This window comes from Lichenostomus cassidix, chromosome 6, assembly GCF_008360975.1.
Source record: "Lichenostomus cassidix isolate B80296 chromosome 6, HeHo_3.0, whole genome shotgun sequence".
In the NCBI taxonomy this organism is placed as follows: domain Eukaryota; kingdom Metazoa; phylum Chordata; class Aves; order Passeriformes; family Meliphagidae; genus Lichenostomus; species Lichenostomus cassidix.
In genome coordinates, this window is record NC_139487.1 from 3,219,475 (window position 1) to 3,234,541 (window position 15,067).

General features: G+C 49.1%; 1 protein-coding gene and 1 long non-coding RNA gene across 5 annotated transcripts in view; one reads left to right on the top strand and one right to left on the bottom strand.

Annotated features, from left to right (window-relative positions):
* The window catches only part of FAM53B (family with sequence similarity 53 member B), a 43,531-nt gene that overhangs the window by 11,883 nt on the left and 16,581 nt on the right, over nucleotides 1-15,067 (top strand). For all 4 annotated transcript variants that reach the window (XM_085064622.1, XM_085064623.1, XM_085064625.1 and 1 more), the window contains 3 exons: nucleotides 4,522-4,749; nucleotides 7,645-7,696; nucleotides 14,293-14,999. In XM_085064622.1, the coding sequence (XP_084920748.1) occupies nucleotides 4,681-4,749; nucleotides 7,645-7,696; nucleotides 14,293-14,999 (828 nt within the window). In that variant the 5' untranslated portion in view covers nucleotides 4,522-4,680. The remainder of the gene's footprint in view (nucleotides 1-4,521; nucleotides 4,750-7,644; nucleotides 7,697-14,292; nucleotides 15,000-15,067) is intronic.
* Nucleotides 2,200-6,429, bottom strand: LOC146435052 (uncharacterized). The gene is made up of 3 exons (XR_014853122.1): nucleotides 6,353-6,429; nucleotides 2,493-2,900; nucleotides 2,200-2,372 (listed from the first exon to the last, which is right to left on the bottom strand). It is a non-coding gene; the product is annotated as an uncharacterized LOC146435052 (long non-coding RNA).

Here is a 15,067-nt window from a genome sequence, read left to right on the forward strand (position 1 = left end):
TCCAGGCTGTCCTGCACTGGCAGGACACATGAATTCTGGGCTGTGTTGGTGAGAACCCGTGTTCCTGAGTGAAGCTGTTGGCCATAGTCACTGAGGGGATGTGGTTCTTGAAGGTGTGCAGACCTGTGGAGCCATGCTCACCTCAGACACCCTCTGTCACTGCTTTTCCCTTTAGCTATGTTATGTGTAGGCAAATCCTTTACTCATTAATTAATGCTTAAAGTATGTCTTTGTCTTGTTAGCCCTGGAAAAGCCTAGTCTGGATGTAAGCAGGAGGCAGAGGAAGACACTTCCTTATTCCTTTTCTTTGGCTGAGTACCTGGAGCATGGGTGAGCACAAGTCTTTGCCAGGCAGGGGTCAGGCAGGAGTGGAACACCATGTGGGATCCATGGTTTCCTGGATGGTGTTTGCCCTTCCAGCAGCTTGGGAAGACCCTGTGGAGCAGGAGGAACTGACTGTAGGCTCAGGGTGAGGTGGGCAGAGCTGCAGCATTTCTCCTCCCAAGGCTGGGCAGCCTGGGGCAGCTCTTTCCTCTTGATGGATTCCCAGGGGATGATCCTGACACAGCTGCCTCCTTGGAAATTCCGTCCTTTGAGACTCCTTTGCACTGACTCATGTTCCTCTCTGCTCAGGACTAGTCCCCTGGGCATTTTCAGAGTGTAAACACTTCTCTGGCCCTGAGTGGCATCTTTCACATTTATTGGAGGTTTTTTCCCATAAATAAATTCAGTATTCTCTAATGACATAGAATAGTGCTCAAGCAAGGGGAACAAACTGCTCAGAGCTGAGCCCACTCAGCCCTGCTGCAGAAGGCAAGTTATTGCTTGAGTGAGGAAATAAACCCAGACTTAGCAAATGATAGACTTCATGGATTTTTTCCAAATTTGAAGCACAATAGATCAACAAATTGAAGATGTACTCCTTGGCATTGTCCAAAGCCCTGAGGGTGAGACAGGCTGTGCAGTGAGGAGATTCAGCATAGCACAGGGAATGGTGCTGGGGCAGGGGTAGGGAGTGGGGTCCTGTGTGGGTCATGGCTTCTTCACTGGAGACTTTGAGCAGCATAAAAAATTCAGCAGGGGCAGGTGATTTATATTCTGAGAGAATTCACACTGTTCTGCTTGCTGGGTGTATCAGTATGCAAAATACAGCTCCAGCTCCTCGTTCCCATCTGCCCTTTCCCCTGTAAATAGGTTTTATGTCAGTGTGTGTGTCTGGAGATGGATTATTGAGCTGGATGGGGGTTGAATGTTTTCTGTGCAGAGGGTGGTCATCCCACAGCAAGGGGAAATCTGTGTGGTGCTCATCCTCAGTCATCTTCATGAGGAGTATTTGTGCTGGTCAGACCAGGGAATCGTGGAGCTGCTAAGGTTGGAAAAAAACACCTCTAAGATCATGGAGTGCAACTTTTCCCCCAGAATGAGCAAGGCTACCACTAACCCATGTCCCCAAGTGCCACATCCACACAGCTTTTAAATCCCTCCAGGGATGGGAACTCCAGGCTTGGTAACCTTTTCTGTGAGGAAGTTTTTTATAAAATGTGTGAGGATCTGATATTGCTCTCTGCTCAGGCTTCCCCCAGCCATGCAGAGCATCTGACAGACAGCTTGCTAATTCCTGAGGTCTTTTCCATGCAGTTCAGTGCTGCAGGTGAACAGGGCATGGCTGTGAGTTGTCCTTGGGGTCTGCTGTGGTAGCACCAGTTGTGGAGTGGGGAGTGGGACCTCCCTGCAGGGTGGGGCTGTGTGTCCCCTGTGAACAGCTCTAGGGTGGTGCTCCTTGCTTTGTGCCTTACAAGGAGCATGTTTGTTCCCCAGCATTACCTCTGAAGCCCATGGATGAGAGCTGGATCATTTGACTTAATTTTTTTTCCAAGCCCAACACTCCGTGGCTGAGATACTGTCTGGAAAGCAGATCTGAGAGAAACCTCTTCCCACCTCTGCCACTGCAAAGATCACTCAAGCCTTCTGCTTGGTCTGTGTTCTGAACCAATACCCATGGAAAAAGCAGGGTTTGCTAAAATTTGGGGTTCTCTGTGCACTAGAACTTCTCCTGTGCTCTTCATACAGCTCAGGAGATTGTGTCAATCCCAGTGGCCATAGCTCAAGTCTAAACTTAACCTTGACATCATGATGAAGATAGTTCCTTTATCTGATTGCAAATGAGGAAATACATTTCTGAAAGTAATTAATGGTCCCTGAAGAGTATCTTTTTATTATCATGTGTGTGTGTGTGAAAGCGTCCCGTCTATAAATACACATTGGTTTCCTCCTCAGCATCAATAGGGTCCATCCTGGCTCTGCAGTTTGTGTCCCATGGCACTTGTTTGCATGGAGAGGATGTGACAGGGCAGGACTGTGCGTCAGGAGCCCTGTGAAGCAGGATGGGGAGCCAGAGATCACATTTCACTGGAAAGTTTTCCTTTTTATTGCAGCTTCTCCATGGGGATGGTTCCAAAACCCAAACAAGCAGTGGTTAAAATTGCTGATACCTGCAAGTGTGCCTCTGCCCTGACGTTGGGGGGTGGTGGTGGCTGCCAGCTTGGCAGCAGTGTGCTGTGCTGCCTGTCATTAGGGCTGTGTTAATTGCAGGGGATGCAGAGGAGCAGGCAGAGGGGAGGTGTGATGCTGGTGCTGCATCCTGGCTGGCTGGGGCACAGAGGCTCTGCCTGTACTTGCTGCTCCTGCCTGGCTGTGGATCCAAGTCTGCTGCTGCAGCATTAACCATCACCTTAGAGAAGGGTAATTATTCCTGGAGAAATCATTCCTGGAGGAACTGTGCTGAGCTGCTTTCAGGCTGCTCTGAAGTCTTGTTTGATCTTTGTGGCCCCAGTGTCCTCCTAGCACAGTGAATGGGGCACTGCAGCAAGCACTCCTGTTTGTGTTGGCATCAGGGACAGCTAGGATTGTGACAAACAGAAATGACAGAATTATTGAATGCTGTGGTTTGGATTGCACCTTAGAGACCATCTCCTTCCACCCCCTGCTATGGACACCTTCCACTGTCCCCGGTTGCTCCAAGCCCAGTCCAACCTGGCCTTGGACACTGCCAGGGATCCAGGGGCACCACAGCTTCTCTGGGCACCCTGTGCCAGGGCCTGCCCACCCTACAGGGAACAATTCCTTCCCAATATCCCATCTAACCCTGCTCACAAATGATGTGTCATTTTGACAGCCTGAAATATTTACTTTTCTATTTGACAGTTTTGATTTGGTCCCTGAGTTGCCCAGAGGTTTATGATGAAGTTACCAGTAAACTGTAAATTATAAATCCTCCAATATGCCATAGAAAGCTGCAGACTGCACCAGGCGCCCTTGAGAACAGTAAATCTTCGGAAAATGTATTGATTCCCAATCTTGGCTTTGCACTCTGGATGAACTTTGTCCTCATAAAAGAATAGAAGGTGATTTTTCTTTACCAGCCAGCTGGCCTTTAAATGAGCTACTCTTAACACCACTGCAAGCTCTAATCCAAGTAAACACAGACAGGATGGTTTAGGAGCTGGGAAGAGCAGCCATATCAGTTTGGAATAAGGGTTAATACTTAGTGGAATATTCTCATCTATTGTCCTTAAATATCACAATTGGCTTTGACTGGATGCTGCAAGATCAGTGTCTTATGCTCTTTGGATTGTGCAGATGCTGGGTTTGGTTGTTTGCATTATCTGCAAAGCAGCAAAATAGCGAAACAGGATTAGGGGAGTGATTTGGGGAAAATGCTGATTTTGGTAATCAGATTTGATTTGCAATCTGGCTGCTTTGCAAGGGAATAAGTCTGTTGGGGAGGCTGCCAGGAGGTGAAGCAGGGCTCATGGTCAGGGCTGGGCAGTGCTGTATGAGCCTGGCTTGCACTTTGTTTTAAGAGGCTCCTTGTTGTCCATCCTTTCCTACCTAAAACTACCTAAGAAATAGGTGAGGATCAGGAGGCATGGTGTGGCCCTTAGGATTTCAGGGAAAGAAGCTGTCTCTCCTTCCTTGTAGGCAACTCTTTGCCTTGTTTTTTTCCCTCAAGGGCTCTTTGTAGATTGGGAATCATGGACTAACTGGGGTGGGATAGGGGCATCCAGGGGATTTCACAGCTTTAATGATGCTGGAGAGGCTTTTTCTGCTGGACATCTGCTCCCAGCTGGTCTGGGGGCAAAGAGCTTCTGTGAGATCAACCCTGGAGCTCTGGGAGCTCTTCTTTCAGTGATGGTATCTTCAATATAGGGGATGTGAGTCCCCTTTTCCAATGGAGAATTCAGAGCAAACTTTGTTAATTTGACTGAAATACTTGTGTCCCTCCAGATCACCTCGCGCTCCTTGTGTGCTTCCAGCAGCTCCTGTGAGTGCCTCATCCTGTGAAACACCTCTGTGCTGATGGGGAGCAGAGGGACACCAACAGTGTTTGAGATCCTAAAATAAACACTTCCCTCAAGCAACCACCATCAGGATGTTTTTGGGGCAGTGCCTGCCCCTGGCCCAGTGCATCTACCCTCCAGACAAGTCCCCTGAAGCTGTTTCTCTCTGTCTCTCTTGCAGTTTTCACACTCCCAGGCTGTCCCTGCACATCCCCCGAGGAGCTGGCAGGGCCCAGCCTTTCCTGGGGGAACATGGACTGAAAGAGGAGCTTTGCCAGCCCCCAGCTGCCAGCACCCTTTGCCTGGACCCTGATGGACTCGGAGGCAGGACTGCATTACCATGGTGATGATCTTAACCAAAACTCGGGAGAACAAAGGTGCTGACTCCATAACATGCAGGACTGAGCTGGTAAGCCTTGTGAAATCTCTGTTCAAAACTGTTTTGCTGCCAAGAACTTTGCTGCAGCTTTATAATAAGGGTTTTCTGCAGGGATGGATCTTCAGATGGTTTGTAGCACTGATTTCTACCGAGCTGCATCAATATCCAAGGAGCAGGTGATTAGTAAATGATTGGAGTGCTGTGGCTTTTGCATATGTGGATTTCAGTAAGCATCCAGTGGGATAAACAGTACCAAAAAAATCAAATCAGTGCTGTGAATAACACAGGTGAGAAGTTGCTTCACCGACAGCAAACAGATGCTCATCATTAATAGGAGGATGAGCAAGAGGGAAGCAGGATTAAGTGGGAGATGGTGAAGGGCAGTGCTGTGGTACTTAATTTCTCTGGGAACCCAGAGAGGTGCAAATCCAACCACGCTGAATAAACAGGCAATAACAAAAAAAACAAATGAGGGGCAGCAAGCAGACTAAAAGATGCTGTGAGGGGTGAGTGTACCTATGGTAGGGGCAAATAAGGGGCAACAGTGTCTGGAGGCAGGGTCAGAGCAAATGAGGAAGAGGTGCAGGGTGATGGAGATCCATCTATGAAAGCCCAGAGCAAGGCTGGATGGGGACATTTGCCCCTCTGTCCTCCTGGAGAGATGGTTATGGTCTGAGAAGAAACTCGACTGAAAGGCAGGGTGCTCTGAGAGTCTCAGATAAGAGCATGCAGGAGCACAGCAGGAAGCAGCTGGCAGGATTAACCATAAATGGGCATTCTGAACATAAAAGAAATATAAAAGCCTGAGTTTGCTGAGGAAACTGTCTCCTGGGCTCTCCAGGCAGAGAGCACAGTGTGCTGGGGTGAAGGCAGGCTGCCCTGGCAGTGAACTGCGGAGGAGAAGGTGAGCGAGCCAGAGGCAGTGGTAAAACCTGCCTTAAAAGGGTGAAATTTGGTGTGTGGGGCAGGTGGAGAGACACTGGCTGTGGAGAGGCAGAGGAGAGTAGTTTCAGATTCTGCTCCTGGGTGCTGGGGCTGTCTGATGGCAGGTGGCAGAGATGCAGAGCTGTAGCACAAAACTTTGCCCTTGTGTGTTTGCTGAGTGCTTCCCGCAGCTCTGGGCTGAGTCAAGGGTGCACAGATAGTCCTGGGCACACAGGGTGAATTGCTGGGCTGCCCAGGCTGCTAAATTGGGGCAGACAATCACAAAGAGGCTGATCCACCAAAGAGAGCAGGAGGTTTTCTGTTGACTTCACAGGGAAGGACAGAAAGCAAAACCTAAAGGAAATAAATGTCTGAGCAATGGGGCAGAATCACCTGCCAACAGCCAATGGGCTCATTTGGTTCAGTTCCTGATTTGGTATAAAGACAAAATTCTTACAAAATGGTCATTATACTCAATATGGGACATATGTCAGATTCCTCTCCCTCCTGCATTTGCAGACAGTGTCTGGGGCTGACACACAGATGTGCACTGGCACAGCCCCTGCCTTCTCTGGGGCTTGTCCCACTGCCATTTTTGCTCCACTGTGGCTGCTCCTTGGAGACAGCTGCCTGTCTTCTCTGCCCCCTGATTAATTCTACTGATGCATCATAAGGTGGGGCTTGACAGGTAGAGATATCCATACTTCACCTAAAAAAGTGGCACACGCTCCAAAGGTGGCTAACCCTTATTTACCCTCTCCACATCCACACCCCATAGTTGTTTTCTGCCCCCTTATGTCTCTACATTCAATATTTCTAGCATTCTGTATATGGAGTGGAATCCTTATTATTATTATTATGATTATCCTCATTGTTCACTGGAGATGCTGGCACAGAGAAGCTGCGGCTGCCCCTGGATCCCTGGCAGTGTCCAAGGCCAGGTTGGATGGAGCTTGGAGCAACCTGGGATAGTGGAAGGTGTCCCTGCCCAGGTGGAACTGGATGGCTTTAAGGTTCTTTCCAACCCAAACCATTCTGAGATTCCATGGTTATGTGAGCAGGCAACGTGTAAAACACAGACCAGGAGGGAACGTGTGAGTGCAGGGGCCTCATGCCAGATAAAACACAGTTATGGCAGCGCAGATGAACGTGGAGGCTGTGCTGGTGCTTCCCTCAGATGATGTAAAGCCTCAGTCAGATGGGACAGTGTTGCCAGGATAGACACTTCAGAAGCCAGAATATGGATATTTTTAGGGATAATAAAGGAACAATTAGTATGAAAGTGTGTTTTTGCAGGCATAGCTGAAATGGCATGCAGCTGTGGATAACATATTGATTTATTATATGTGAACCCATCCATGCTCATTTTTAGAAGTCTGATGGTGTCTCTTATCCTGTCAAGAGGAAAATTCTTGGGGAAAAAAAGAGTGTAAAAAGCAACCAGGATTATTTCATACCCATATAGTGGTATTTCCCCTATTTTTAGTGCAAATCAGCACAATCCAAGCGCAGACTCCCCAGAAGTGCTGAGGTGAGGACGCCTTGCCTTAGAAACACATTATATGCTTAAAAAAGCTAAATAGCTGCTTTGTACCTAGACAGGGGAGGCCTTAATGGGCTTGGATGGGGTTCAAGTTACCACTTCTGCTGCTTTCTTACCCAATCCAGGATTAACTCTGAATTGCAGCTCCCATTTTAGTTTCTCCAGAGTTTTGGGTCCCAGGGATGGGGACCCTGCTGCAGCTCTTCCCCTGGGTGAGGACTGGCTGCAGCAGCCTTGATCTGCAAGCTCAGGCCTTGGCAAGGACTCTGAACAGCGTTTAATTAAAGTTGATTTCATTGAGGCAAGGTGGCTGGGCCTGTCCCCTGGTCCCTGCTGGAACAGGACAAGGCTCTCCTCCACGCCGGTGCAGCGCAGCTTTGCCCAGGCTGCAGGCAGGGTGGTGTCTGGTGCCCAGGTCCAGTCTGCCAGAAGTGAATAGTTTTTCTGGTTGTTTGCAGCACACTCCAAAGATGAGTCAAGGACCTACCCTCTTCTCTTGTGGCGTGATGGGTAAGTAACAGAAACTCCTGTCTGTGTTTCCTCCACCACCTCTCCCGCTTCCTCACAGCGATAGGCGGGAAGATGTCCTGGCTTTTGGATGTCTCCAAAATCACTGCAGATTCTGGGGTCAGCTCCCCCAGCAGGGTTGGAGGGGCATCCACCCCCCATGCCTGAGCCACTCTCCTTCCCAGAGGTGGTTGTTGTGCCCTGTTGTCATGGCTGAGTGAATCGCTTATCTCCTTTTCCCTCCTCCTTGATACATCTGCTTATTTTTAGGGTTACTCTTAAGCTGAGATGACAAACATTTGGGGTCTGAGGTTGTGTTGGAGTACCCAGCCCATGACTGTGGCTCTGAACTGTTTGCATGATGCAAGCAATAAATAACAGCATTATCATCAAGATGTTCCACCACCTGGCACAAAGTGGTTGGGCAGACCTCAAGCAATAGGGAAAATGTCTAATTTTTGCTGTTGACAGTAACCATGATATAAGACGTTTGATACCTTTTATATCAGAGCTTGCTGTCAATTTTTATGCTGAACCACCACCAAAATGGATGGAGGATGGGTGCCTTGGCTGATGATCCTGAAAAACAGATAGTGCCAGGGGATGTGCTGTTGTGCTCTTTGGCGTTTGTAGCGCAGAGCCACTCGCTGGGCAAGGCCTCAAAACCCAATTAAAATTGTAGGTCAAGTTTGAGCCAAGCTCCTTGCTGTGAAAGCCAATCCTTCACAGACAAAGAGGCTGTCCCTTTTCTTCATGGACACAACTCTCATTAGCGTTAATGAGAGCCAGGCACATGCACTGACAGGAGATGTCTCCCAAGCTCTCTGATAGCTCCAGTCATTGGGAGTGTGGGGAGATGGAGAGCATTTGTGGGTTTTTTGCAGATGAAAATCGCAAGCTTCAAAGTCAAGAAGGTCCAGAGACAGCCCATTCCCTCTCTGCTGCCTTTCAAACATGAGTGAGGAACAAAGAACCCAAATCAGATGGTTTTGTCTTGAACTGTGGCACTGGCACGCTCTCCAGCCGATACACAGAGTCTCTGCCTAATTGAGGAGCAGCTTGTCTTTAGGAGCTTTTACAAAACCTTCTGCGTTTTCACAGCGCTGATGTGCTGGTCTTGATGGCTGCCAAATTATCCTCCTTCTGGGGGAACTGAATGTCACCTCCTTGACCTCAGCTTGCGCTCCGTGGTCTCTGTCATGCCCAGTCAAGAGGAGCCCATCCTTTGCTCGTGTGAGGACATCACTTGGCTTGGGTTTCATTTTAGGCATCTTCCCTGAGTGTTCTTCTTGATGTTCCCAAATGTGGGCCACGATCACAGACTAATCCAGTATCAAAACTTGCTTGACTTTTTAAATAAGTTATTATTGAAATGCAAAACTGGGGGGATATTTCAGGTCAGAGGGCCAAGTCCCTGTCAGTGGAAAGCACTGAGGTAAATGAACACAGTGAAGTTTGGATTGGTGGCACAGAAAACGTGAGACAAAGACTCACAACCCCATGTATGTTGGGGTATATTTGGAGGGAAGTTGGCTGATTTTTCTGGGGTTTTAGACAAAAGAAGATCTTAGAAAAAGGTCTTTCTGGTGCCTTTGGGGCAAGAGCAGCTTTGGGCAGGAAGGCAGCTTGTTTCTGGACCCGTGGGCCATGGGGCAGCAGGGGAGAGGGAAGCCCAGCCTCTGCCAGGGAGAGCATTATCCAAACCCTGGAGCTTTCCCGTAAGGTATTAAACACTACAAGAGTCTGAAAATGGATTCGAGATTGTAACCAAACTCAGTATATTGAGTAAACATTATTAAAGACTCGATATATTGGATGATGCATGGTTAGGTCCAGTTCTCAAGGTGACCTCAATAATCTCTTGGTTTTTAGATTTGTAAGAAACATTTCTGCCAGTGAGATGATAATATTAATAAAAAGATTGGGTTTTATCTTTATATAGCCCTTTGCCTGGAGGAAGATTAAAGGTGAAAAAAAGGTTATTTTAAATGATAAATTCAACAACTTCTGTTTTCCCTTCTCCTTGATGGGTCCTTGAAACACCCAGGAGTGTAAGAATTGTCTTGTTGATGGATGTTGTTTTTTTTTTCCTTCCTTTATTCCCTTTTCCTTCCTCAGCAGTCTCCATGGCAGGTCCCCAGTGAAAATACCAGTGAGTGTGCTAGAAAAAGGTGGCATTTTAGAAAATTGGGGCATTAGGATGGTGAGAGCCTGGCACAGGTTACCCAGAGCAGCTGTGGATACATCATCCCTAGAAATGTTCAGTGGCAGGTTGGATGGGTCTTGGAGCAACCTGGGATAGTGGAAGGTGTCCCTGCCCATGTCTTTTACTATCCACCCAAAGAGAGAAAAATTCCAATGTACGAAGTCAAAAGTAATAGAATCCCAGAGTGGTTTGGATTGGAAGGAACCTTAAAGACCATCTTGTTCCACCTTCTGCCATGGGCAGGGACACCTTCCACTATCCCAGGCTGCTCCCAGCCCCATCTAACCTGACCTAGTAAGAAGCTCTGTGGGTGTGTGCTGACAGCCATGACCTCCTGTTTTCTGTGTAAGCAAGAAATTATCTCTGAGGGAAGCTGCAGGCAGGTTTTTATTGAGGCTGTGACAAGGTGCTTGCACATGCAGGATCCCAGTCCCGGCCCTGATTGTAAAAGGGAGGAGGAGGATGGCTTTGAGCCCACTGGGGACTGATCCTGCACTTATCCTCTAGGAAGTGCTCTTTCCAAAGCAGCCATTATTTCCTTTTTCCCTTGGAGGGTTCTGTCCCAGAGAAGGGTGAGAAATGGAGCACCCAGGTCAGCTTGTCTGTCCCTTGGCACTGTCCCATCCCTCCACCATCACATTTGGCAACACCATCATTCCGAGCATGCCAGGGCAGGGTTGCAGCCTTGGGCTCACTGTGGCACAGCTCTTTCTTGGAAGTGGCTTTTCACCTTGTGGGTTGACAGAGGGAAGCCAAGGAACCAGGAGAAAAGCCAGCTCATGGAATCATTGAGGTTGGAAAGGACCTCCAAGAGCATTGAGTCCAACCTTGAACCCCTTCATGGTGGTGATGGCCCTTGATTGCCTCCTGAAAGCACCTGCCAGGCTTGCATACCTCCTCTTTTTAAACCAGGATTTTCTGGAATTTTGTGGTTTTCTTGGAAAGGCCATCAGTGTAGAGCATCTTGGTGCACATTCAAGCAGAGTCACCCTGCAAAGAGAACAAGCTGTGCAGGGAATTCAGGTGAGGTGTAGCTGGAGCAGGGACACCTCTCCAGAGGATCCCATGAAGAGCAGGGCATATTTCACTGTCGAGGTTGGGGATGTCCCTCCCCCATGCAGGCTGTTGGCACGAGGAGCCCACAGCCCACAGGTGTGTTTAATCTCCAGAGTAGATTTTGGGGCTGTTGTTTTCATTTCCCATTGAAGCACAGCTCTGCCCATCATATTTTCATCTTATTTCTGCACTAGGAAAGCTCCCTGGCACTGCCATCAGCTAATTACAACGATTAAATGTGTTCCACACTTAGATATTATCTCCTGAACGTAAATAGGGGGCAGTGGGAAAAGCAGGCTGCTTTTTCCTCTGTGCACAGGGACTGTGAGACCAAAATTCATCTTGAACAACACAGGGAAAAAAAGGGAATTGGATGCACACCTGTGCCCAGACAAATGTTTGGGTTAGGTTCCAAACAGAATTTATCTGCCAAAAAGGATAAGAAAAATTGATTGAAACCCCTAATTGCTTTACAAGTTGCCATAATAAATTATGTATTAATGTAAATTATTTCATGGGAAAAGAACGTGGAGGGAACTTGAGCAGAAGGATCATGCATTATGTATAAAAAGGAACTGTAAAAATATTATAGCAGCACATTTGTGTCGCTGTAGTTAAAGTTGTGTCAGCGATTTGGTTTTACACCCTTCTCTGTGGTTATGAGTGGTCATTAAAATTTACTCTGTGTCACCAGAGGAGCACAGCAGTCATTTAAAAAGCCCAGGGCCATCACAGAGCTGCAAAGTGCCTGTTGTGTTCGTGTGCTGCTCCTGCCAGACCTGGAGCTCAGTGTTTGCAAACCTGGCTGTGATGCTCTGAGCATGGACCCTGTTCTCCATGGGGCTGTGCAGAGCTCTCAAGGATGGAGGACAACACCCATCTCCCCAATTTTGGGATGTGACTCCAGCCCATGAGCACCACAAGGGTTCGTTTGATGTGGAGAAGGTTTTGTGAGATGTTGCTACGGTGTCAGTGTATATTTTTGCAGTTCTAAGTCAAAATCCAGAAGGAAGATGCTATTTCATCCAGGGACACTAACAGCCAAGAAGAACCTGTTTAAGCAGGACGAGAGCACCTTGTGCTACTCTTACACCATGCTCTGATTGTCCCTTCAGAGACAGGAGAGTTTTCCAGCCAGGCAGCTCCCTTGCAAACCAAGGGGTTCTCGTGGTGGGTTTTATCCTGGAACAAATTGCTGCCTCAGGGCAAACCAGGCTGAGGTTTGTAATTTAAGAAAATTAATACATGTTTAACTGCAGCAGAATTAATGGCTCCAGTGTCATTATTGTTATCAACATGCACAGGATGGGAATCTTAGTCTTAAAAAACTGAGCAGAAAACCAGCTGCTTTTCCTCAATAAGGCTTTCCAGAGTTCATTAATTACACCCTCAGCCCTTAGGCTACCCCATTTTCAATTTGTTTCAGGGCAACCTGCTTTCTGTCTGCACTGAAAACCCATTTTCTGGGCTATTTGGTATTTTGGGACTGGTCAGTGATGGCTGGGGGCCCTAAGGGGACAGGTTGTGCCAGCTCACATTGTGCAAGAGGAAAAGCAAATCACCCCAAGCTGGGGCTGGGGATAGTGGTGCTTTTGCCATTTTCTTTGCCAGGTTTGGAAGATTTATAGCTGTTTGTGCTGAAGCAGGGGTGAAAGAGGAAGGTGTTCTGTATCCTCCTCACCAAGGCCTTTTGTACAGTCTCTGGCCAGAGGATCTTGGCAGCTTGCCACAAAAAATCGGCTTCTATTTCTGTTTCTTTTGTCTGCTGACCTGACCCAAGAAACCTCTCTGCTGGCAGCATAGTACAGAGGAAAAATAATAAAGATCTAAACATAGATGGAGTTGTCTAGCGCAGATTTCTCACTTTTCATTGTGTTTATTAAAATGAGGGCAGCAACAGTTGAAATGCCGTGCGGTTATTGCGGGCAGAGCCAGGCTGTTTGTGGCTGGAGCTGTTATGGCAGCAGCTGGAGGCAGGGAGAAATGGGAAAATCAGCCAAAAGTGGTGCAAAGGGCCCCAAATCTGACCTCCTGACTTGAAACCTTAGTCAGAAGCGTTCTGCACTGTTGCATCTTCCCTACCAGGCTGGTACCTGCAGCTGTGGGCTGGGCACAGCTTTCAGTTCAGCCTCCAGTTGCCTGAGTGGAAATACCCAAAAAGCCCCCAAAATATTGCATGGTTTAGATACCATCATGTGAAACTTGGCAGTGACAGTTCTCCGGCGTGGCTTGCAGCAGCCAACGACAAAAACAGGCACCGGTGAGAGGCTGCTGGCTGATGACTTTTTTCCACTGAGGCAGACGGCGGGGTTTGTGTCCTGCCATGGTTTTCCTGTTGAGTTTTGGAGGTGTATCTGCAGAGAGCCCCGTCCTTTGTCCTTTGCAGGGCAGCCCAGCCTCGAGGGAGCTTTGCTTTCTTCTTTTGTTGTCAGTGGGATGTGTATGGGAATGAGATCATCCTCCTTCATCCTCTCTTCCAATGTGGCTATTGGTGGGAAGCTGGGGAAGGGTCTGGAGAACAGGTCTGATGAGAACACCTGAGGGAGCTGGGAAAGGGGTCAGCCTGGAGAGAAGGAGGCTCAGGGGGACCTTCTGGCTCTGCATAACTCCTGAGAGAAGGGGACAGCTGGAGGGGTCAGGCTGTGCTCCCAGGTAAAAAGCAATGAAAGAGGAAATGGCCTCAAGTTGCACCAAGGGAGGTTTAGATTGGATTTTAGGGAAAAAATTTTCATGGAACGGTTAATCCAGCCCTGGCATAGCTGCCCAGGGCAGTGGTGGAGTCCCCATCCCTGGAGGGATTTAAATCCATATGGATGTGGCCCGTGGGGACATGAGTTAGTGGTGACCTTGGCAGTGCTGGGTTAATGGATATTCTCAATGATCCTGGAGGGCTTTTCCAACCTCAACGATTCTGTGATTCCATGTTTTTTAAATTCAGCTGTAAATCCAGGCAATTGTAAGTTGTGGAGCCCAGGACAAACTGCACACATCCGAGACATGATTTAGCACAGAGATAACCAACGGGCACAGCATTTTATACTGCTGAATACCCCTTAGCTAGTGCAACCTGGAATATTCAGTGGCATGTTTTTATCTTCTTCTAGCAGTTTTGCTCCTGCTGGGACTGTCACTTTGTCTCTCTCTCCATCTACACCACACAACCCGCTCTGCTGGCAGTTCGGGAAACCATATTCCAAGAGTTAATTAATTTGTACTGGAAAACGTCCCATATGCTACTCTTTTTGTTTATGGACGTAGAAAGCGAGTCGCAGAATTAATTAACGCTAATGCCTGCGCATGTGTGTCGTTTTTTTTCTTCTCCTCCTCTCTGAACCAGAAAATGACAGATGGAGAGATCTCAGCAGGAAATGTCCACTCCAGCTCGAGCAGCCGGGCGCCAGCATCTGGGACTGCCTGTCGGACAAGGGCGAGGAGGGCTCGCGCTGGCCGAGAGACGCGGCCGGCACCTGCTCCGTCACCAACCTCATCAAGGACCTGAGCCTCAGCGACCCTCATGGCAACCCCTCTGCCCCTCCCAGCAAGCGCCAGTGCCGCTCCCTGTCCTTCTCGGACGAGATGTCAGCTTGCGGAACCTCGTGGAGACCCCTGGGCTCCAAGGTGTGGACGCCGGTGGAGAAGCGGCGCTGCTACAGCGGCGGCAGCGTCCAGCGCTACTCCAACGGCTTCGCCACCATGCAGAGGAGCTCCAGCTTCAGCCTGCCCGCCCGCTCCAACCCGCTCTGTGCTGAGCATCCCCGCCTGGGGGGCCAGCCCAGGAAATCCGGGGGGCACGGGGGAGACAGGGTGGACATCCAGAGGTCCCTGTCGTGCTCGCACGAGCGCTTCTCGTGCGCGGAGTACGGCGCGCCCTCGGCCAGCAGCACGCCAGCCTCCACGCCCGAGCTGGGCCGCCGTGCCGCCGGCTTGTCCCGCAGCCGCTCCCAGCCCTGTGTCTTAAACGACAAAAAGGTTGGGGTCAAGCGGCGCAGGCCGGACGAGGCCCAGGAGCAGCGGCCCTCGCTGGACCTCGCCAAGATGACCCAGGTAAGAGGCAACAGGGCAGTCCTGGCGAGGGGCTCAAGTGTTCTCTGCTCTGCTCAAGAGCTGTCAGC